The sequence below is a fragment of the Myotis myotis genome, unplaced genomic scaffold, assembly GCF_014108235.1.
Source record: "Myotis myotis isolate mMyoMyo1 unplaced genomic scaffold, mMyoMyo1.p scaffold_m19_p_48, whole genome shotgun sequence".
Taxonomy (NCBI): domain Eukaryota; kingdom Metazoa; phylum Chordata; class Mammalia; order Chiroptera; family Vespertilionidae; genus Myotis; species Myotis myotis.
In genome coordinates, this window is record NW_023416355.1 from 556326 (window position 1) to 580562 (window position 24237).

The window sequence follows — 24237 nt, forward strand, 5'->3', positions numbered from 1 at the left end:
GCCTGCTCACCCGACCTGGAGCGACCGGGACAAGGGGCCCCAAATAGGCCGGAAGTAAGTAAACAGTCGGCCAGGTGTTCATTCAGCAAAAAGGATTTATTTAGGGGTTAAAAAAAGAAAAAAAAGCAAGCCTGTAGGAGCAGCCACCGCCAGCCCGGTAGAGGTTTCCGCCCGGAAGAAAATGGAGGAAGGACATCCGAGAGCGGAAGAGGAAGTTAAGAGCAGGGCCAGCCACCAAGCACGTGGAGCTGCGTCCCGACCCCAGAGCCGTCCCTGCGGGCTTCTCCCGGCGACGCGGGAGCGAGGGAGAACCCGGGGCCCCAGGGGATTCTGGGGCGCGTAGAGTCGCCCGGACAGGCGCCGGGTCGCGCCCAGCCACCTCCCACGCCTGTCTGGGCCGGCGTGGCGTCACTGCCGGCGACAGCGGCGGGACGTTCGCGACGCCTCGCGTCACTCTCGGCGACGGCGGCGCGGCGTTGTGACGTCAGCACGCCGACGCGGTCGGTGGGCAGCTCCTGTGAGGAACGCGGGCTTCGGCTGCGCCCCCTCGGAGCAGAGGCGAGCTCGCCCGCCCGGCGCCCGTTGGTGGGCCTCCCTCCGCCCGCTGCCCGGCTCCAGACCGCGCGGGGAGGCCTGCTGGACGCCGGGTACTCTTCCGCGCCGCGCGTCCCGACGCGGTACGTCGTCGGCGCCGCCGCTTGGCGTCATGACTTCCGGGAGCCGCGGCCGCCATCTTGGTCGCGCGGAAGAGCCGCGCCTGGGTGGGAGTCCCGAGCCGGAGGGAGCGGACGGTGAGGCCACCGCCATGCCGTCGTCGCCGCTGCGGGTGGCGGTGGTCTGCTCGAGCAACCAGAACCGGAGCATGGAGGCGCACAACATCCTTAGGTAGGTGGGCCTCCGCCCTGGCCCCGCGCGCCCCGTCCCCGGCCGGTCCGCCGTCCCTCCGGCCCGAGCTGGGCGAAGGCTGCCTCTGCTCTCCCCGGCGCGTCCGGGGCCGGGCGGTCCCTGAAGGAAGCGCGGGGGGCTGCCCGGCCCGGGCTCTTGGACTCCGGTGGCCGAGCTCTGCGAGGGGTGGACAGGGCGCGGTCGGCCGCGCGGTGCGCCCACGTGTGCTCAGCATCGCGGGGAAATCCAGGTTCGAAGTGAAAACGTTCCCGCGCCCCCGGAACCGCAGAGCTCCTGGGAGACCCGGAGGCTGGTGCTCGGCCCGCCCGCCTGGCACGCCCTTCGGCGCATCGGAAAATGGGGGGCCTGTCTGGCCCAGACGCCGGCTTAGGGTCCAGGGCGAAGCGTCACTTACCACCTGTTGGGAAGCCTGCGGGACGTGACCTCAGCACAGGAAGAGGCTTTTAAAAAAAATAGGGAAACAGCCGTGTTGTCAACGTCAGGAATTTGTGTGTTTGCTTCTAGCCACACGTTCAAGTCTCGAGTCAGAAACCCTCCCCAACCCGATTGAAAGGCCCCGGCGTCTCCGGAGGGCAGTGGAGTGGGCGCCTCGCGTGATATTTTAGCGGAACTCCTCCTCGGGGGCCCTGGTGTCTTTAGTGAGAGTTTATTCTTGCCTGACAGAGTTTTCCCCTCGGTCACTCGCATTATTGTGACAGTAAAGCACAGTGGGAACTGCCTTCGCTCCCGGCGCCCCTGTGTGCGGATGTGAAGCACCGCAGAGCTGGCTGCTGTGACCCGCCCTGCCTGAGCCCCGGGTGACTTGGGGAGAGCGGGGCCCCCGCACTCGGGTTTCCCTGCTGAGGCGGGCAGGGTCCCGTGGCCATGATCTGCTAAGGAGGAGCTTGACGCCTCCCAACCAACATCGGCGGCCCGTCCGCAGTATTCACGGGATGCCATTTTTGGGTAGCGTGTTATCACTCGCTTTGAACCTGAGAAGTCTATGTGCAGGTTATTTTTAAACTGTAAAGTTATTTTAAAACTAGACATATGCTGGAGTTACATTGTGCTGGGTCTCACCCCCCAACTGCATTATGTCTCCAGTCATTAAAAATTGGGTAAATTTATTTATTTTTTTATTTGTTATTTTTTTAAAATATATTTTATTGATTTTTTACAGAGAGGAAGGGGGAGAGATAGAGAGTTAGAAACGTCGATGATAGAGAAACATCGATCAGCTGCCTCTTGCACACCCCCCATGGGGGATGTGCCCGCAACCCAGGTACATGCCCTTGACCGGAATCGAACCTGGGACCCTTCAGTCCGCAGGCCGACTCTCTAGCCACCGAGCCAAACCCGTTTCGGCAAAATTGGGTAAATTTAAGCAGAAGAATGCAGCGTTCACACCCCTGGAAAACTACTCAAGGGAACTGATATTTAATGTTTTTAATTATAATAACAGGTGCTGTGGAGACCACCTCATCCTGCTGGTTCTGGCTGGTGATCCTTTGTTTAAGTCCTGCTACTAAGTATTTGTGTAATAAAGTTGGGATGAGATCTTAGAAAAGAAAAAGTTTAAAAAATTACTTGCAGCAACTTTGTGAGTGAAATCGGTTTCAAAGTCATGCTTGTCTGATGCCCTGGGCTGGCCCCGGGAGCTCAGTTGGTTAGAGCGTCAGCCAGATAACACCAAGGCTGTGGGTTTGATCCAGGTCAGGGCACACACAAGAATCCAAGGCCAAGTGCAGAAATAAGTGGAACAACAGATCGATACACAATCCCCCCTCCCTACCCCTCTCTCTAACATCCTATATAATAAAACGCTAATATGCAAATAGAACAAACGGTGGAACAATAGGAACAACCAAACAACCGGTCGCTATGATGTGCACTGACCACCAGGGGGTGTGTGCAGAACATGGCAGACATTGGCCATGGGGGTAATGGTGGAGCAGGTGAGAGGGGGTGCCAGACCAAGGCGGGGCACCACTTGCTGTCATTGGGGTGAGCCTCTGGTGGTTACTGAAAATTCTTTGCTCCCACACGCCACAGTCCCAGCTGGCACTCACACCCTCTGCTGGCGCCAGAGCCACCGCTCGCACCCGCTGCCAGTGCCCGGCGTTGGTCCTGGTCCCTCAGCGCCATTAGCGGGTGTGAGTGGTGGCTGCTGGCCCGGATCGCCCCTGGGTGCTTCTCCACCTCCCTCTGCTCCTCGCACCATTGACAGCACTGGCCCGGCTAGCACCCGCTGCCGGCATGGCCCCAGTCACTCCACACTGTCAGCAGGTGCAAGCGGGGACAGCGCCCTCAGCGTGTGGGGTGTCGACGGGAGCAGGGCTGCCTGCAGACGGTACCAGGGGCAGTGGCGGGAGGGGCCGGGTGGGGGTGAGGAGGATGGGCCAAGACCCATCACTGTGCCTACCGCAGCCTCGCGGCCCACAGTTCCTTTCAAGGTGCGCGAATTCATGCACTGGGCCCCTAGTCAATAAATAAAAATGAAAAATAAAAAGATAGCAAGTTCTTAGTAGTTCATAGTGGTGGGAGCCAGCACAGCATTGGGTCTCCTGTGGAAAGGGGGGCAAAACAAGCCAGAGTAGGAATTCTTTTGTGTGCTTTTACCGAGTTTACTGTCTTTCGAGTTTACTCATCACAAGGGCAGAATGAGGACAAAGGAGGTAAGTTTAGGGTAACACGTTATTCATGTGGTGAATGTAAGGTTCTTTTAGACATGGCTCTTTAATTTCTAAAATGCCTATTTGGGAAGTGTTTTCCTTTGTTAAAAAAGTAATCTTTGCAAAATTCTCACTGAAGAAAACATGGAAGATGAAGATCACTCAAAATACCATTTTTCTGTGTCTAATACACTTAAAGGGAGATCAAAACGAAGCTCTGTAACCTCTCTTCACATCATGTGAACATGTTCAGGTTGCAGTACTCATTTCTGTGGTTTTTTTAAATTACTTATTTATTTGAGAGAAACATCGATTTGTTGTTCTGCTTATTTATGCATTCATTGGTTGCTTCTTGTATGTGCCCTGACCAGGAATCAAGCCCTTGGTGTGTCTGGACGACACTCTAACCAACTGAGCAACTTTTCCAGGGTCACTTTCATTTTGACGCTTTGAGTTTGAACATCTGTTCCTGTGGTGACAGCCAGTGGTTGGGACCTTGGGCAGGGTGACTTGTATCCAGTCTCCCATTAATAGACATTTGAGTGTTCTTGTTCTATTGTGCAGTCGTACAATGTCAACATCCTTGTGCCATCTAAGTATCTGCACATTTTCTGGTTATTTCCTTGGCATAAATTCCTAGAGGTAGAGTTACATTTTGATACGTTTTTGCCAGACTGCCTTCCAGAAAATACCTATTTATAAAATTTTCATTTCCTCACAATCTTTTCATGCTACCAGGGCAGAAGTGTGGATCTCACCTTCCTTTATTTTTAAATTGCTTTGATATTGAACAATTTTTCATGTCTTTCTCACTGTTGAAAAAGTACTTACGGCTTTATGTATTTGGATTTTTTACAGGGCTTAAAAGCATCTTCAGAAACTTATTGAAGGTTTCTGTTACAATTAGGAGAGCTTATGAAAGTCAGACTTAGAGATTTAGACCTTAAAGGTGTTGTTTGTGGAAAGCAAAGAAAAATGATGTGGTAGATGGAAAACAGCAAGAAACTTGTGTGCAGTCTGGTTACAAATACAAAAGAGTATGCATAGGAAAACAAACAAATATCAAAAAGAATGTGGTTACCTGAACACACTCTGTAGGTAGTTATCAGTGAAACCCTGTTTTGTTTTGTTTTTGCCCTCTTGAAATCAGCTTGGACTGCATTTTTTTTTTTTTGACAGGTCGAATACAAGTGATAATGAGTGTTGGCACTTTCTAGAGCTAGTCAGAATGTTCCCTGGGGTGATCATTTTTATCTTTTCAGACTAAAATTTTTCAAATACCAGTGGGGGGGGGGCATTAGGTTTTTAAGGTGTTGGAAGACTGTATGCTTCCACAGAGACTCCTGTTCTTTGTACTATGTGGGTTAAGATTTCTCTATAGAGCCAATTCATTTTTTGTTCCAAACTACCTCCTAGATGTTAAGAGGCATGTTGATTTTTGGAAGCTACATTTCTAATTGTACATGTAGCAATTCAAAACAAATTTTATTTTTATTATTATTTTTTTTAATATATATCTTTATTGATTTCAGAGAGGAAGGGAGAGGGAGAGAGAGATAGAACCATCAATGATGAGAGAGAATCATTGATTGGCTGCCTCCTGGCACGCCCCACACTGGGGATCGAGTCCACAACCCAGGCATGTGCCCTTGGCCAGAATCGAACCCGGGACCCTTCAGTCTGCAGGCCAATGCTCTATTCACTGAGCCAAACCGGCCAGGGCTCAAATTTTAAAGACAGACTTCTATGAGTTGCTGGGCTGAGTTCTCAGTCACAACTCCCTGGCTGTGTGGTTTTGGGAAGGTGAGCAGGGGCTGCAAACATGGGACAAACAGGTGAGCCCGTCTCTGGAGCTCCTCTAGCAGGTGCTTTCCCAGCCCCATCTGACTGCGTCTGGACACCCTTAGATGCTCACAGGCACAGGGGAGGAGGCGCCGCCCAGAGCAGGAGGCCCCAGCTTGTGAGGGACCCGAGGGGCCCCGGGCATTGTAGATGTGACAACCAAGACTCAAGGTGGGAAAACCTGGGTTGAAGGAGGGATCCGGGGGGTGGAGGTGGGGGTGCCACAGTCAACTGAGGTCCTGCAGTTCTCCGATCTGGATGGTGCTCTCAGGTCTTCACATCATGTGGGCCCCAAGCCACAAGGGGAGAGAAGGCGCTCGGACCTCCTCCCAGAGGGGACGTGTCTCAGGCTGCCTGAGGTGGTGTGGTCACACACCTGGCACATCTCAGGGTGCTCCCACTCAAGGTGCCCAAAACCTCTGGTCTGAGCACATTTACAGAAACTGCTTACTAGGATGGGTCAGCTGGGTCCTGCAGCCTCTGTGGCTGTATCTTTGATATCTCAGCTCTGGGAGAACTTAAAAGGAAAAAGGAAGCCAACTGGAAATGATGTGGAAAGGTGACTGGGTCTGAAGTCGGGTCCTGGGAATGGCAGAGGACCACGTCCACCTTCATGGGCTCTGAGGGGCTACATGGTTTTTGTCTTCAGAAGCAGGACAGGTTGGAGAATTCCGTTTGAAGGTGAACATTGAGACAGAACCAGGGAGACCAGGCATGGGAACAGCCCCGACAGCTGATCATTCTTCCCTGCATTTGGGTCTTCTCTGGCCCTTCCAGATGAGGACTGGCGCCTGAGCCGGTGCAGCCGGCGGTGTGCGTCCCTGCCTGGGACTGCCTTCTGCTGGTGCTGGAAGGAAGCACATGGATGATGGTGGTGCTGGTGCTGTGTGGAGGGGGAGCCCCCAGTGGCCAGCAGAGCAAGGTGGCCTGTGAGAAGACGGGGCAGGAGGGTGTCCAAGCAGGGCACCAACCGGGCAGTCTAAATGGCACATTTGTCACAAGTTCAAGGCACAGATCTGCTTAGAAGCTGCACCGTTTCATTCTTGGCCTGTGGGATCATCATAAATGAAATCATAGAAAATGTTTATTGGAATGTGTTTAGGGCCCACAATTTGCTGGTGAGAACATAACTTTTATTGAAATGTTGACATTTCAGAGTGTGTCTTCCCAGTCCTGGCTGGCTCACAGTGAAGTTGCAGGCAGACTGTAGGTGAGGTAGCTTGGGAGCAGCTGGTTGTGCTCTGTGGGCATGAGGTCCCGTAGCTAGCGATGGGGCTGAGGAGCAGTGACTTAGCTGTGGAGGGGACGTGGTGAGGGCACTGTCCCCACAGGCTGTGCTCCCAGGAGGCTGGCAGGTCTGGGCTCACTCTTAGCCAGAGGAATGCTTCCCAGTAGGTTAGTGCTCGCACTGCAGCAGTGACCCTCTTACGATTCTTCTGGATTCTTCTGGTGTTCTTCTTTTTTTTTTTTTTTTTAATATATTTTATTGATTTCTTACGGAGAGGAAGGGAGAGAGATAGATAGTCAGAAACATCGATGAGAGAGAAACATCGATCAGCTGCCTCCTGCACATCCCCCACTGGGGAAGCGCCCGCAACCCAGGTACATGCCCCTGACCGGAATCGAACCCGGGACCCTTCAGTCCGCAGGCCGATGCTCTATCCGCTGAGCCAAACCGGCTTTGGCTGGTGTTCTTCTTAACGGTAGCATTTTCCCTGTAGTTGCTGGATAGCAAGGGAAACAATTCTATACCCCACATTTAACATTGTCTTGGGTAGGTTTTGTTTATCTTAGAGGGAGAGGGAGGGGGGAAAGAGAGGGAGAGAAACATCGATCAATTGTCTTCTGCTTGTGTCCTGACTGGGAATCAAACCCGCCACCTTCTGGTGTAGAGGACATGCCCCAACCAACTGAGCCACACTGGCCGGGGCAGATAGGTTCTTGATGAAAGATTTTTGTACTTGTGAAGGTGTTTGGTAAACACTTGTCTGGAAGGTTAGATTAACATAGAAAATAGTTGACCGTTGAAACAAAGCCTGTTGTTGTCAGGAATTTTATTCTAGCCCTTGGTTCTCTTATGTAAGAAACAGATTGTCACACGGCACAGCTGTCACACGCAGGATGGGCTGTTATGTCGTTGCACCAGCTTAGAAGAAGCAGGGCTTTGCTGCTAATTAGCCTTTGCCACTTGTGAGCATTTTGTTGGGGGAGGAACAAACTGCATTCATCTTATTTTTAAACATGGTTGGTGACGATCTCAGAGCCTGGAGGGCGGTGAGGATGGCAGCAGGCAGTTCCTCAGAGAAACCCAGCCAGCGAGGAGCCTTGTCTGGGCGGTCGCGGGGAAGGCTGGGCCCGGTTACCTTGGGGATGAGTTACTGTCAGGGCTATGGGGAGTGTTCCATCTGGACACCCAGTGAAACCTCAGACCCAGCATGACACGATGAGTGCAGGAGACAGGCCTGCCAGGTGGCATCCCCGCAGGTCGGACCCAGACAGCTGCATCAGGTGGAGGGGAAGGCCCTATAGGGCAGCGGTTCCCAACCTGTGGGTCGCGACCCCTTTGGGGGTCGAACGACCCTTTCACAGGGGTTGCCTAAGGCCATCGGAAAACACATATATAATTACATATTGTTTTTGTGATTACTCACTATGCTTTAATTACGTTCAGTTTGTAACAATGAAGTTGGGGGTCACCACAACATGAGCTGTATTAAAGGGTCGCGGCATTAGGAAGGTTGAAAACCACTGCTCTAGGGGGTCTTCCAGAAGCCTCTGGACGTGCTCCTCACTGTCCTGTGTCCTGGATGTTTTGTTTATGTTCTCATCCCCCCCAGGAGCTGAGGAGAGAGATGGGTCTGTTTTGACCACTGCCTGTCCCAGCACCTAGTGAGCTTCAGGAAATACTGTCGAATCAAACTGGCAGGTGAACCTGCTGCCAGGAGAAGTGGTGGTTTTTCACATTTGAAATGTCACCATTGGGGCTTCCTGACTCCTTTGCTGTGGCTCGGATGGACTCGCTGGATAGTTCGTCAGCGATTTCAAGTGTGGCTGTGCTTAGGCTCATTTTAAGAGTTGGCTCATTTTAATACATTCCTTACTTGTTTTTTGTTGTTGCTTTTAGAGAAAGAGACATTGATTTGCTGTTCCACTTGTTTATGCATTCATTGGTTGGTTCCTGCCCTGACTGGGGATTGAACCTGAACTTTGGTGTATCAGGACAACGTTCTAACCAAATGAGCTAACCGGCCAGGGCCTAAGCAACTCTTTTTTCTTTTCTTTTTTTATAGTATATATTTTTTAATTGATTTCAGAGAAGGGAGAGAGAGACAGAAACATCAATGATGAGAATCATTGATCGGCTGCCTTCTGCACACACTCCTGGGGATCAAGACTACAACCCAGGCATGTGCCCCGATCAGGAATCAAACCATGATCTCCTGGTTTATAGGTTGACGCTCAGTGACACTGAGCTACGCCAGCTGGCCTCGACCCCAAAAATTCTCTCCCGAATATCCAGTTACCTCATTGCATCACAGCTGAGACACTGCAGGGTGCATTCCAGACGCCCTCAGGTCCTGTGTGTTTTGTTTTCCCGTGCACATAAGTCATGGATATGCACGCTGCACTGCAGTCTGTTAAAGTGTGCAGTAGCACTGTCTAAACCAGCCGTGGGCAAACTACAGCCTGCGGGCCGGATCCGGCCCGTTTGAAATGGATAAAACTAAAAAAAAAAAAAGAAAAAAAAGACCGTACCCTTTTATGTAATGATGTTTACTTTGAATTTATATTAGTTCACACAAACACTCCATCCATGCTTTTGTTCCGGCCTCCGGTCCAGTTTAAGAACCCATTGTGGCCCTCGAGTCAAAAAGTTTGCCCACCCCTGGTCTAAACCAATAATGTACATCCTTAGGATAGTGGTCGGCAAACTCATTAGTCAACAGAGTCAAATATCAACAGTACAACGATTGAAATTTCTTTTGAGAGCCAAATTTTTTAAACTTAAACAATATAGGTAGGTACATTGTTATTAACTTAATTAGGATACTCCTAAGGCTTAGGAAGAGCCACACTCAAGGGCCAAAGAGCCGCATGTGGCTCGCGAGACGCAGTTTGCTGACCACAGGACTAGGAAAAACACTTTATTGCTAAAAAGTGGTAATCATCATCTTAGCCTGCTAGAAAATGGCACCGTAGCCCTGGCTGGTTTGGCTCGGTGGAATAGAACGTCAGCCTGTGGACTGAAAGGTCCCAGGTTCAATTCTGGTCAGGGACACATGCCAGGGTTGCGGGCTTGGTCCCCAGGAGGGGGCGTGCAGGAGGCAGCCAGTCAGTGAGTCTCATCATTGATGTTTCTGTCTCTCTCCCTCTCCCTTCCTCTCTGAAATCAATAAAAATGTATTTAAAAAAGAAAAGAAAACGGCACCGTAGACTTGCTCGCCACAGGCCTTCAGTTTCAGTGTCTGCACAGCTGAGTGGAGCGGTGTTTCTGGATGTGGTTTCGCGTGACTCGTTTAGCACGACCGCCAGGAGGCAGGGCTCGTGAAAGACGAGCGGCCTCTGGAGGCAGACCCAGCGTGGGTCCAGGTACGTGTTGAGCAGCTGCTTTTGCACTTCGGGTCTCTCCTGGCCACAAGTGTTCTCCCTGGTTACTGCACACCTTCGGCCCACATGCTCCTCAGCTCGCGGTTGAGGCCCAGGCCTGGCTGCTCCCTCCACAGGGACGACCCTGCCTTCTGCTGGGCACAGGCCTCAGCTCCACACCGGTCCTTGGGGAGCTGTGGGTCTCAGCACATCCCTCCCGCTGGCCAGAGAGGCAGCTCCTGGTGCCCTAGGGGTGAACCAGTGAAGAGGTGGGGGAGCTGGTGCTTGTGGGCTTCTCGGCGCCCTGCTTTCCCATGAGTCCCTCTGCCCTCGGGGAGCCGTGCGGGCTGATGGGTTTCACACTCTGCGGAAAGGCTTGGTTAAATAGCCATTAACGCCCCAGGTTGCTGGAGCGTTGGCAGCGCCTTTAGGGCACTTGCAGGGGAAGTGGCTTGTTGGGGCAGTTCCTGTGGGGCAGTGGTCAGCTGGGAGGCCAGCTTAGGGGAACGTGACCTCCAGAGAAGCAGGTGCGGCCAGCCTGGATGACCATGACCCCTGTGGGGATCGAGCAGGCAGTGGGTTCCTGTCGCTGCCTGGTTCCCACCGCCATGGTTGAGGTGACTTGTCGGGCTGGTTGGGGCTTTGACAGAAAATACTCCTTTTCTTGTATGTTACCTGGATTGGTGAGGGGCAGGGAGGGGACTGTGCAGAGGTGGTCAGCAAGTCTGATTGGTGGCTGGGCCTGTTGCCCTCTGGTCACAGCACACACTTGCGGACGTCCTTACGCCTGGCCTCCCTCTCCGTCGGGATGTGCAGTGGCGGCCCGTGGGGAATGTCACCGCTGAGTGCCTGGCCCTCGGTTGGTTGGCCACTCATCTGTTTCCCCGTGTTCTCTGACCAGTTCTGGGTTCGGCGCACGTGCTGCCCCTCACCCTTTCTCAGTGGCAGGAAGTGCCCTGCTGTGTGGATGGACCTGCAGGTTCCATCTTGGGTGGTTGAGCGCCGCTGCTGACAGTTCTGGGGCTGGTTGCAGGTGCATGTGGGGGGCGGGGGGCTCCCAGAAGTGAGAGGTCGGGTGGCGGTGACACCGGCTTTCACGGCTGGACACTCGGATGCCAGCACCTCATCCAGAGGCTTCCTAGTCACTCAGCAGCTCCGCCTGAGTGCGGCCTGTGTCCCGTTCATCTAGCAGCCATTTGTCATGCCCGCTGCGCACTGGGCCCCGCTGGAGGTGCGAGCGTGTTGTGGGAGAGAACCGGCGTGGCAGGCAGCCCTGCGTCTCCGTTATTTTCAGTTTCATCCGGTTTTTGTGTAACAGGCTACATGACTCTCTAAAATTTGAATAAAGTACTTAAAGTTCAGTATTTAAAAGCATGCTCGCGAATACCAACAGGGGTACTCATTTGTTTGCTCCCACCGCATGCCCCTTGCTTGCAGGGTCCGTGTCTGACTTAACCCAGCTGTGATCTTTGTCTCCTTTGTGTCTTTCAGCAAACGGGGATTCAGTGTCCGGTCCTTCGGAACAGGGACTCACGTGAAGCTCCCAGGGCCAGCGCCCGACAAGCCCAACGTTTATGATTTCAAAACGACATATGATCAGATGTACAACGATCTCCTTAGGAAAGACAAGGAGCTGTATCCCAGCGGGTCCCCCTTTTCAAGACCCCAGTGTGGTGGTCTGTGGCGCAGGCATCGTGCCGACCCACGGCGGGCGTCTGGGAGGCGGGGGGATCGTGGCCGCCGCTGGGTGCTGTGCTGAGTCTTCTCAGCTCAGAGAACTAAGTGCGTTTCTGGTGCTGCTTGGGCAGTGCGAGGGTCAGCACCCTGGGGCCGTGGACACGTAGGGCACGCAGACAGACACGGGCAGTCCGTGGTGACAAGGCCATGGTATCACACGATGAGAAGGGGAGGGAACCGCAGGCTCTGGTGCTTTTCTCACTGCAGGGCCGCCGGCTTTCCTGGGCAGGCAGGCGTGTGCCGGTGGGCGTGCACTGGCCCACACCGGCCGGCTGCCGCACCCACCTCTGGTGAAGTCTCTGGAAGGTCAGATCCATGAAAGGCCTCGTTGTGAGCAAAGGAAGCCTGATAGTAAGTGACAATTTGAAGGAACTTTGCTTTGCATCAGGCACAGGCAACAGGCTGGCTCTGCTCCCTCAGACTCACGAAAGAAAGGGTTTTGTGCTTTGTTTTTCAGCTTAAATAGCACATTTATTTTCTCACCGTTGAGGGCAGAAACCCACGTCAAGGTGTGGGCAGAGTTGGGCTCTCGGGGGCCGCTCTCCTTAGCTTGCAGGTGGCATCTGCTCACTCTGTCCTCACGTGGTTTTTAAGGGGAAGGTACTTCTTAAATATAGTGTTGTGAACATGGCACCGAGCGGTGTGTGGTTAAGGTGATCGCTGCTGGGGTTTTGACCAGGCACCTACCACCCTGTGCTGCTGTGGACTCCTGGGCTTCTGCCGTCAATGCGTGACGTGTAGTTCTCAGGGTGGAACCCAGCTGAATTCGGGTGAAAGGGATGTAGCACCAAATGGAACGCTTGGTCTTCATGTTGGCACAGGAGTTAATAGGCCACAGGTGTTCTCTGTCCATCTAGATTCGTTAGCCGGAGTGGCCCGGAGGTCTTGTAGCTGGTGTGTGAGCCCCTGCTGCTGCCAGGCTCCAGGTAGATGTGGGCGGGGGCACTGGGGCAGAAACAGGCACTTCCTGTCGGTACTGCAGTGGGCCTTGGGGGTCTGGGTGGCACCTGGAGCCAGTCCCCCAGGTTGCGTGCTGGGCGGGCGGGAGCCCTCGCAACTGGGGCAGTGCCTGTTCTCGGGCCCTTTCTCACAACCCCAGGCAGAGCCTGCATTGGGGGAAGCTCCCTGAGTGTTTCCAGTGGTGAGTCCTCACTTGTGTGCTCCCTCCATGTTGGAGCAACTGCTCTGCTCACATTCTTTTTTTTTTTTTTTAATATATATTTTATTGATTTTTTACAGAGAGGAAGGGAGAGGGATAGAGAGTTAGAAACATCGATGAGAGAGAAACATCGATCAGCTGCCTCCTGCACATCTCCCACTGGGGATGTGCCCGCAACCCAGGTACATGCCCTTGACCAGAATCGAACCTGGGACCCTTCAGTCCGCAGGCCGACGCTCTATCCACTGAGCCAAACCGGTTTCGGCATGCTCTGCTCACGTTCTTGGGCCAGGAGGGGAGGCCGGGCGCTGGCTGGCCGAGGAGCAGCCTCAGGACAGTCTCCCAGTCCTTGGAGCTGAGGCTGCCCTTAGCCTGACAGCAGCGTTAACCAGGGTCCCTTTTTCCTGGAAAGTGCTGGGTTTTAGCCCCAGGCCTCCATGTGCTTGGAGCTTATCGTGAGACCCTGGCTGGTTCTGAAGATATTCTGTCAGCAGCGTTCACGTTTAAGCTCACACCCACAGGAGCAGCGAGAACGGGGTGGTGTGCTTGCACACTCCCTCAGTGCTCACAGAGGCCCTTTCACAGCGGCCGGCAGCTGACACATTTTTAAAAGACGAAATCCAGAGGGACTCTGAGCAGGAGGGTGATGTGCATGTCCCTGATAGTTCAACAGGAGCAGAACCCACTTTTCAGAAGTCGGTGTCCCCCCTGAAGCATCTGTTCCAAAGACAACTGCGCACGCGCGCGCGTGTGCAAGCCCGCCCCGTGCGTGCCTCTGCCATGTCAGGAAACGGGGGGTGGGGGGGTGCTGTGCCCACTGTCACCAACAGTACTTGTCTCCTGGCGACCCACCCTGTGTAGGAAAGCCCCTCCCCTCTTGATTGCCCCACAAAGCTGGGCATGTGGCGGGGACAGGACACCTTCATTGCTTGATTGACTTCCCGTGGGTGGAAGTTCTGTCTCCTGGAGGGTGGGGGAGGGGCAGAACAACCTTGTGCTTGGTGCTTAGAGTGACCCAAGTGCAGCCCTTGCCCAGTAATGGAGAGTATCTGCTCCAGGGGTCACTAAACACTGCAGACGCCCAGAGTGAGGGAGGGGAGGGGCATCAGTGGGTCGCCCTGGCAGTACGTACGCAAGGGGATCCTTGATGAGTGATGGAACCAGCATCCAGCTCAGGGGCTAGCGATTTGCTTGCTTACTCATTTGCTCCTGATTTGTGCAGCTAAGAGCTAAGCCCCGTGCCTGGGACAGGATGCCTGGTTGGTGTTTGCAGAAGTGGCGGTTATCGTATATAATAAAGCAGAATATGCAAATTGACCATCACTCCAACACACAAGATGGCCGCCCCCATGTGGACACAAGATGGCCTGCAGGGGAGAGCACTTGGGGGGGACCAGGCCAGCAGAGGAGGGCACTTGTGGGGCACCAGGCCAGCAGGGGAGGGCACTTGGGGAGGGGACCGGGCCAGCAGAGGAGGGCAGTTGGGGGGGGGGACCAGGCCAGCAGAGGAAGGCACTTGTGTGGGGACCAGGCCAGCAGGGGAGGGCAGTTGGGAGGGACCGGACCAGCAGGGGAGTGGTTAGAGGGCAGGCAGGCAGGCGAGCGGATGGGAGCCAGTAGTCCTGGATTATGAGAGGGGTCCCAGATTGGAGAGGGTGCAGGCTGGGCTGAGGGACGGACACACACCCATGCATGAATTTTGTGCACCGGGCCTCTAGTAACCAGTAGAAAGCTAGAAAAATATTTTAAGACAGTGGTTCTCAACCTTCCTAATGCCATGACCCTTTAATACAGTTGCTCATGTTGTGGTGACCCCCAACTTCATTGTTACACATTGAACATAATTAAAGCATAGTGATTAATCACAAAAACAATATGTAATTATGTGTGTGTTTTCTGATGGTCTTAGGCGACCCCTGTGAAAAGTTGTTCGACCCCCAAAGGGGTCGTGACCCACAGGTTGAGAACTGCTGTTTTAAGCTGTAACATGGGGCAAATGAATTTTCTTTGTTGTTGATCCTCACCCAAGGATATTTTTCCCATTGATTTTTAGAGAGAGTGAGGGGGAGAGAAAGAGACGCATTGATTGGTTGCCTCCCACACCCACCCTGACCGGAGCCGGGGATGGAATCTGTAGTCCAGGTACATGCCCTTGACCGGGAATTGAGACACTTCGGTGTGCAGGCTGATGCTCTCAACCACTGAGACACGCCGGCCAGGGCTGGCAAATGACTTTTCCATGGAGAGAGTGACAGGTTCTGGAGGCGGCCTGCATCTGCCCAGTGCAGCCAGGCCTCAGGTCCCTGCGTGCACTGGCGTCATGGTATTCGCAAGGACTGGCCTCAGTAAGGTTTGGCCAGTTGTCCCATTAGGAGCAAAGGACTTGATTAAATAGCTGGTGTGGTTTTCTCCACCAGCAGGAGCAGGAATTAGGTTAGTCACAGTTTCGTTACCATTCTCCTTTTGGGGATTGTTTACTAATAGTTCAGGAAACCCGAGTTCACCTGACCCTCCAGACGAAATCTCCTCTGAGTTGCGTTAACGAGGGAACTCGAAAAGGGTGGTCTGTGGTGTGTGCAGTTTGTCCATCCAAAGGGCAGCCCGTGGCTTCCGTGCGTCTCCCAGGGCTGTGCCGCCGTCTTGGCAGCTTCCAGGACATTGTTTCCGTCCCAGCTCTCCCAGCCCTGCACTGCCCACCCTCTCAGTGGGTGCCCCTCTTCTGGCGGTCTACAGCTGGAGACATGACGCATGGTCTCCTGGCCGCTGCTCACACCAGCGGGGTTTGAGGTTGTCCATGTTGTAGTGTGCATCGGACGGTCTTTTTTCTTTTTGAGAAACAAATGCCAAGTTTGTTCCATTTCTTGCATTTGAAGTATTGCTTGATGACATCTTTGGCCTCCAACTGTTGGTTTTTAAGTGCACATTTTCCCCCTTGACCTTAAATTTTCTTCCCTTTGCCACGAGTTCACATGAATACAGAGTGGCTTAAACGTAGTGTTTCCTGTGGGCACTCGTGTAGCTCCGGGGGGTCATTTTCCACACTTGAGCTTCCTCCCAAGAGCCCCAGCTCCTGCTGAGGAGCCCGGCTGAGCCAGGAGCGTCCTTGGGGAGCCTTTGGTGGAAAGACGGTCGCCTGCTTCTAGTGTGGAATGGCCAGCCTGGAGCTGCGCGGACGCCGCGGGCCCGGGAGGAGGGGCTGGTCTGTCAGGAGGCTCTGGGCTGTTTGAAACCTTTCGGTGGATAGCGGCTTTGTAAATTACAAACCCACTTGCCTTAAAAAGCAAGTGAAAGCCTGCCTCTAAACATGTTAGTGGGCTTTGAACACGTGACCAGTTGTCCCTAAACATGGATTTGAAATTCTAATGTAACCCCTTCCCGGAGCCTGTCCACGTGCGTGTAGATGGCGCAGGAGCCTGTGTCCAGCACCTCTGCCTCCCGATCTCCCGTCATAGTCACTTTATGCTTCTCCATCTCAGTCTCATTGTCGTTTAGGCCCTGGCTTAACTTGTGTGTGTACCCACCACTTCACTGTGTACTTCTTTCTTATCGGGGGGTAAAAGCTAAAAATAAAAATGATTTTTCGCACTGTATATCCCACAGCCTCCTGACCTCCGTGCTGGGTGTGCGGTTAGTGGGCACAGCGCTCGAGAGGGGCCCGTCCTCTCTGAGGCCCCCGCACCATCACTGTAGCTGCAGCCACTGGGCTGCTCCAGAAACTTCTTCGGGTCTCGTCAGACGTGTTCCCAGCTGGCCTGCTTTCTCGTGCTGTGCTTGGTGGGTGGGAACAGCTGCCTGGTCCGCCCTCCAGGCCGGGCTCACTGTGCTGGCGTCTGGCGCCTGCACGGGCAGCATTGGGCTCTCCCTGTCGCGTTTCACCCTGGTCGGCAGCTCTGTGTTTACATTGTTTTTTTAAATGATGTTTGTTTATTTAACAAGCTGAGCAGAGCCAAAGGCTGGGGTGAATGAGGTGAAGCCAAGGGTCACTTGGGGGTCTGGACATCTGCGGTGCCCTGGCCATGCTCACTGTGCATACTCGCCCGGGCCTAAGGGGTGGACCTGGTCTCCCCCCAACACACACACACACCAGGTGTGTTGAAAGTGGGTCACCTGACCTAAAGCCAGGGGGTGGGGCCATTGCAGACCCGGCAGAGCTGGCCGCCCTCGTCTCAGGGCATCAGGGCAGCGCCTCTTCGAGTGGACTGGGGTTCCCACGCTCTCACTTGTGCAGCCTACATGCTTTGCAGAAATTGCTTTGATTAGGAAATGAGTTTGAATTTATTAATATAAAAAGTGCTGCTCGAAAGCTTTTGTTGAGCGGTTCTGAGTGTGGTTTGAGGCTCCCAGCTGGCCCCACAGCCCTTTGGGAGGTTCTCCAGCTTAAAGCTGCTCTTGGCCGTTCTTCCTCTCTCTCCCCCATGTGCCAAGGGCTCCCCACAGGCTCCTGCCCTGGTGCCGGCCCTCCAGTGGGGGATGGGCTCCAGGATGCACCTACCTGGCCAGCAGCCGCTGGGCCTGGCCTGTGGTCATGGGAAACGTCTTGTATCCGTGCTGACTCCACGCTTTGCCAGGAAAATGTAGGATGCAACAGGCCTTGGGGATGTCACCTGTATCCGCGATGGGAGAGGGTGGGTTGCTTCTCTGGGTCGTGGGAGGATTGGAAAGGAGAGGGTGGCAGCCACTCCTCACCCTGGTCCTACTGGGTGTGCTTTGCAATGGTTCCCACATGTGGCCCCTTAAGCCTGTGCTGCATCTGAGCTCCAGGTGGCCATGGCCGTGGCTCTAACTGGCGTTGGAGGATGGGTATGGGATTTCAGGGGTGCGGCCCTCCTCCCATGGCAGGGAAAACTTTCTGAGGGGGTTCAAAGAGGGGTCCTGAGGGAGATGCCAGGCTGAGCAACCAGGGGTGCCAGCCCACCTGGCCCTCAAGTCCAGAGCTCGTTGGGCCACTGCCCCATTCAGTTGGGGCTGGTCACAGGTAAAGGCAGACATGTTGCCACTGCATCATAAAATCTAAGTGAGCTGTTCCCGAGATGGGCTGGGCAGCTTCCCTGCTGAGGAACCGCCTGTCCCCTGGGTGCCCAAGTAGCTCCAGCTGCAGGGGAGGGGTCCCTGGACGGGCACACCCACCAGGCAGGGGTCAGAGGGGATGTGGAGACACCAGAGAAGGGGTCACTGGCCAGGAGTCGGACCTCCTGGCTGGGGCTGCTCCTCCTGGTGGCTGTGGAATTGGGACATGGCCCTGGGCTTCCCCGTGGCACAGGGCCCTCCTGCCCTCGAAACAAGGGGGGGCAGGGGGGGGGCGGGCGCTGGACCCATTCCAGGGAGAGTGTGCCTGAGCTGGGCAGGCACAGCTTAGTCTGCAGTGTCACCCCAGCCCAGTGCAGCTGGACCTGCTGTGACCGCCTTGGTGGTCCCAGGGCCCTGCCTGAGCCCTGGGGAGGGTGTTCCCGTGGGCACTTCTGAGCCACAGTGCCTTTGAGGACCCCCCCCCCCCAGGAAACTTGGGCCCCACTTGAGAGTTTGTGCCTGACATTTGTTTGATCAAGTTTAAGATTAGAAGTTAAATTGGGTGACAGGGTCCCAGTGCAGAGCTGGCTCCCTGACATGGCCCACCCTTAGGGAGTGTCAGCCACAGAGGATTTGGGGTCACCTCCCAGGCTGAGGTACAAAGTGGGGACCCCTGAGCTGGGTGTGGCAGCATCTGGGGGCGGAGAGAAGTCGGTGTCGGCCAGGGCGTCCTGGGCTCTGAGCAAGCCTCTGTGAAGCAGCTCTGAGCATCCTGTCAGCAGAGCACGACCACGACCACAACCCGTCCAGCCTGGACTTGAGCAGATGACCCCACCGGGGGGGGGGGGGGGGTGAAGGTTCTGGGCCCTGGTGGTTAGGAGGGAGCGTGGGGGGCTGCACTCCTGCCCTGTCCAGGGGTGCTGCCTGGCTTGGGGTCAGGGCTGTCCCTGCCCCGGCCTCCCTGCCCCTTCCTGAGGTTGGAGGGAGTCTTCCTACCCGCTTGTCATGCTCCCCACTGTGCTCCCTTCCTGCCCTTGGGAAGTGCTCTGTCCACCCAGGACTGGGACTTGGGGAGCGGGGCAGGGGGGCATGGCAGGCCCCTGCCCATCATCAGGGCCTCGGTGAGGGCAGGGGGGGAGCCCTGCTGCTACGGCCTGGTCTTTCTCGGGTTCCTGCGGCACATTCCCTTGCTCTCTCTGCTTTGAGCCGAGCGCCCACAGGGGTCTCTGGCCTGACCCCCAGCTCCCGCTGCCCACGCCCTCCTGCTCCCACGCAGCTGGGAGCCCTGCACCGTGAGCACCAGCAGCTTCCAGGGATGGCCACGGAGAAGCAGAAGGGCCCTCAGGGCCTGGGTGCAGGTGCTCCTGCCCGCTCCGTGCCCTCAGCAGGTGTCCCTCAGAGCCAGGGCCCACCTGCTCTGTCCTCTCTCCTGGGCCTGGGAAGGAAGCCGCCGAGGTGTCCCCCAGGCTGAGCTCTGGAACCGCAGCTCCTGTTTCACACGGAGTCACTGCAGGGGAGGCCCAGCCAGGCCCGTCCTGCCCGCCGGCCACAGGGGCACCTGTGCTGGGGGGGGGGGGGGGGGTGCTCACTCGCTCAGGGAGGGGGTCAGCCCTGTCCTCCTGCTTCCCAGTGCCGCTCTGGGCCTCCGGCCCCCTGTGCCTGCTGCTCCCAGGTGTGCCCTTGGGTTCGGGGCTGCGTGAGGGGCACGCGCTGCACACGGAGCCCTGCTCAGCAGGAGGCCTCCTGGGCTGTGGACGCTTTTCCCTCTGACAAAGGGCCTGGGGTCTGCTGCTCCCAGCAGCTCGCCCCTCACAGCCCCTCCCTCTGGCCCCAGCTTTGCTCTGATTGGGGCTTCGTCCAGGTGGCAGGCTCAGTTCATCCCCATCCCCCTCCTGCCCCTTGTGGCCTGAAGTGGGGGTTCGAGAGGCTCTGGGTCTCTGGGAATGAAGGCAGGTGGGTTGTGGTTTCCTGCTCAAGGGCTGGCGCGGGCACCTCCTGCCCTTGGTCCTGCTTGGCTCTGCGCAGGCCATACATCCTTGGAATTTGCCAGAAAATAGTCCCGAAAGGCCACTGTTTTACTTCCCTGTCCCGCCAATATGGGCCGGGGTCTGGTTCGCCAACGAGCCTCACCCTCCTGTGACATCACCCAGACCTGAGCGCTGGTGGTCCTTTCCCGAGGGCCGGGCTGGTTGGGTGGCAGGGGGGCAGGGGAGGGGCTGACCACAGGCTGAACCTCAGCCTCGTGCCGAGCCCGTGGGGTGGGGCTGGGTGGCAAAGCTGCAGGTCGCTGGCTTCACTAACTTAGCTGGAAAGTGTCAGGAGCCAGAACACCATGGCTAACAGTCTAGCGTCGTTTTAAGTTAAAACTGTTCGATAAACCACTTAAATACATTATGAAAGGAAGGGAGGAAATGTATTGTGAGTAATCTGAGCTGATTTAAATAAATTGTCTGGGAGACATTGAATGTGTCACTCAGAATTCCCGCATCAGCCAGTCTGTACCTCTAAAATGGAGTTAACGAGATGCATCTTTCCAGTGGTCCGGAATGACCCTTACAGGCCACACCCTCTCCCTGGGGCCCCAAGAACACACGGTCACTGTGTTGGGTGAGGGTGTGACCCTGTCTGGAGGACCCCCAAGGAGGGCCTCCAGCTCAGGGGTCACCTGCTTGGCGTGGACCTCATGTGGGGGGGCCCCTTTCACTCTGTCTGTAGTGATCCCGGCACCTTCCCTTTTTGCTGCCCGGTTTCTGGGATTGCATGGCTGTTGCTGAGCCAGGCTGGGTGGCTTTACGGTCAGCCGTGTCCTTGCTGACGGTTGGGTCGGCGTGAGCAAAGCTGCTGCGGGGCGAGTCGGGCAGCTGGTGGGTCGGCGAGAACGGTGGCTGGAGGTGGCTGCCTCAGGTCTCCACTTCTGGAACCTGTTGGTCTGGAAGCTGTGGCCTGGCCGGCTGAGGTGGGCAGGTCCTGACGCCCATCAGGACAGGGCCGCCGTTTGCCTTGTCCTCTGCAAGGCCTGGGCGCTCCTGCCCGTGGAGCCTGGCAGCTCTGCCTGTGCAGACACCGCGCAGCTGAGTTCATGACGTCTCCCCTGAAGTCCTGGCTGGCGGGGCTCCGTGGATGGAACGTTGGCCCTTGGACTGAAGGGCACGTGCTTTTGTTGCAGACTCGATCCCAGGACCCAGCCTCCCACCTGGACGTCTCTCTCTCTCTCTGTTTCTCCCCTACCCTTCCACTCTCTAAAAATCAATGGGAAAAGATCATTTGGTGAGGATTAACCAAAAAATAAAGTAAATAAAGTTCCTTAACCCCGTGCCCAGCTACACGCAGAACGGCATCTTGCACATGTTGGACAGGAACAAGCGGATCAAGCCCCGGCCAGAGCGGTTCCAGAACTGCAGAGACCTGTTCGACCTGATCCTCACCTGCGAGGAGAGGGTGTACGACCAGGTGGTGGAAGGTGAGCCCCGGCCCTGTGCCTGCTTGTGCCATTCGTCCCTCATCCTCCCCCTCTCCCCGGCCCCAGGGGGCCCACAGCCGGCCGGGAGGGCCTGGCAAGGGGCTTTGGCCCGTCATGTTCAGGGCAGAGCCTGCTGAGTGCTTCTCCCAGGACAGGCGAGGGGTGAGGTGGGGCCTGGTGTTCACTGGATCACAGCATTTTGAGGAGGAGGTTTGGTGCTCGGCCAGGGCAGGTGACGTCGTGCCGTTTCTGTCCCCTTAGATCTGAATTCCAGGGAGCAGGAGACCTGCCAGCCAGTGCACGTGATCAACGTGGACATCCAGGACAACCACGAGGAGGCCACGCTGGGGGCCTTCCTCATCTGCGAGCTGTGCCAGTGCGTGAGTATCCGCCCGCCTGGCCTGCTCTGGCTGCGCCGGCACCTGGGGACGGGCGGCGGTGCTCAGGGTCCAGACCCAGGCCCTGCACCTGAGGGAGCCCACGGTGTGAGAGTCCATAGCTGGCTCTGGGCAGTTCGCCTGCGTGTGAAGCTGACAGAAGGCAGTGGTTGCGGGGGTCTCGCTGCCATGAAGCTGCCGTGTGTCAAGGTGTCAAAGGGCCCCAGGGGCTGGCTCTACACCCCTTCACTCGTCCTTCCGGCAGCCGGCCCCTGTGGCCCTGGGCACCTACCTCCCTTGTGTGGAAAGCCAGGGCTTGTGCAGCCTCCGCAGCTGTGCTCAGAGCAAAGTGTTTCTCTTACGCGTGACAAAAGCACCGAGCACGGAGGAGCCCACAGCCCTGGCTCTGCCCCTGGTGCCTGGGTCTCGGTGAGCTGGCGTGAGTGACAGAAACAGGAAGAAACACATGGCAGGAGCATCGGTCTGCGCCCCAGGGGTCCCAGGTTTGATCCCCAGCTGTGGGAGGCGGCCCATCAGAGTGTCTCACGTCAATGGTTCCTCTCTTTTTCTCTTGCCCCTCCTCCCCTCCCTTCCACTGTATCTATAAATCATTGGAACCAGGCTGGTATGGCTCAGTGGATAGAGTGTCAGCCCGCGGACTGAAGGGTCCCAGGTTCGATTCCAGGCAAGGGCATGTGCTCAGGTTGCAGGCTTGATCCCCAATAGGGGGACATGCAGGAGGCAGCTGATCAATGGTTCTCTCTCATCGTTGATGTATCTCTCCTTCTCCCTTCCTCTATGAAATAAAATAAAAATATATTTTTTTAACACAAAAATCAATGGGAAAAACATCCTTGGGTTAGTATTTTTTTTTTAAAGTTTAACCAAGAAGTCTAGAGATAGGTGGGCCCTGCTGGTTTGCTCTGAGGGACCCAGCACAGCTTCCATTCCCAGTGTGCCTCATGGTCCAGTGTGGCTGCTGAAGCTCCAGCAATTGTGCCCATGATCCGGCCGTCACGCACGAGAAAAGGCTGCAGGGGGAAGACATGTCCCCGAGGTTACACGTGTGGCTGGGGTCACCCCGGCTGAAGCTGAATTATTGGGGGGGGGGGCGCTCTTCAGAGGCCTTGGCTGCAGTCCAGCTGGCCACCCAGGCTGACCCCTGGCAGCACCTACGCTTTTCAGGGCAGTGGTTGTCCACCGGGGCGCCTGACCGTGTTTGCACACTTGTGGTCTCACAACTGGGAGGGACGTTGGTGGCAGCCGGTGGGGAGAGGCCACAGATGCTGCCACGCACCCTGCATGGGACGGTGCGCCCCCACTCGGGGGAAAGGGACTGCCCTTCTGTGCCCGGTGTCCGTTGAGTGAGGGTCCGTAGCTGCAATCCATGTGACTTTTTTTCCATTTTTTAAATATATTTTTTATTGATTCAGAGAGGAAGGAAGAGGGAGAGAGAGAAACATCAATGATGAGAGAGAACCGTTGATTGGCTGCTTCCTGCACACCCCACACTGGGGATCAAGCCCCCAGCCCGGACATGTGCCCTGACCGGGAATTGAACCCTGAGCTCCTGGTTCATAGGGCGACGCTCAACCGCTGAGCCAGCCGGCCGGGCTCCATGCAACACTGGACACACTGGACAGCAGGCCCTGGTTTCAGAGCCCAGCCCCTTCCCTTTGCGCGCTCCCAGGGGAGGGCCTGGGGCCACCCGGCATGAGGAGTGGGAAGCACGGTCAGCACCTGCGGGGCTGCTGGGGCCTCGGACCCTCACCCCACTCCCCTCCTCCCGCTCAGACGCCTCTCTGCCCGTAGATCCAGCACACGGAGGACATGGAGAACGAGATCGAGGAGCTGCTGCAGGAGTTCGAGGAGAAGAGTGGCCGCACCTTCCTGCACACCGTCTGCTTCTACTGAGCCGGCGCCACCCGCCCGACGGCCTCTGCGCTGCCTGTTGTTAATACTCGTTCCTTCCCACCCGTTCTGACCCCGAGGGCTGCTGCCCAGGGATGGCCCCTGCGCTGTACATAGTTTGGCCCCACAGCTGTCAAGTTCGGTGTCCCACCCTCGTTACTAGTGTGAAATTAAAGTGTTTTTCTTTAAGCAAAGCCATGTCTGCCTGCCATTCTGTGTTCCCTCCCTGACCTGGCTGGGCGGTCAGACACCTGGGAGAGAGCCTGCAGGTGTCCAGTGAGCAGCTGCTGCCGCCTCTGCTTTGTCCTGAGCTTGGCCCGTCTCTCTGGCCCCGCACAGGTCCCTCTGGAGGAGGCAGAGCTGGGTGCCCGACATGCCCCCCGATGGTCACTTAGGGGTTCTCTGCTGGGCTCTGTGGCTACAGTCCAGGGCCCGGCTTCCCGGCACCCAAGGGTTTCTGCGGCCACGGGGGCTGCTGGCAGAATGGGGCCCTACTCCCTACGGCACCTGCCCCCCACCATTGACACCCCCCCCCCCCCCCAAGTAGCCCGGCTTCCCAGTGACCCTCCTGGTTCATGCAGAGGAAAAGCTGGGTCCTGC

General features: G+C 56.1%; 1 protein-coding gene across 1 annotated transcript; it reads left to right on the plus strand.

The window, feature by feature from the left end:
• The first annotated feature begins 510 nt into the window (after positions 1–510).
• SSU72 (SSU72 homolog, RNA polymerase II CTD phosphatase) lies at positions 511–23831 on the plus strand. The gene is made up of 5 exons (XM_036307445.1): positions 511–885; positions 11478–11621; positions 21210–21349; positions 21611–21729; positions 23539–23831. Exons 1-5 carry the CDS (start codon positions 707–709, stop codon positions 23638–23640), a joined length of 684 nt encoding a protein of 227 aa, XP_036163338.1. The 5' UTR covers positions 511–706; the 3' UTR covers positions 23641–23831.
• Positions 23832–24237: the final 406 nt, after the last annotated feature.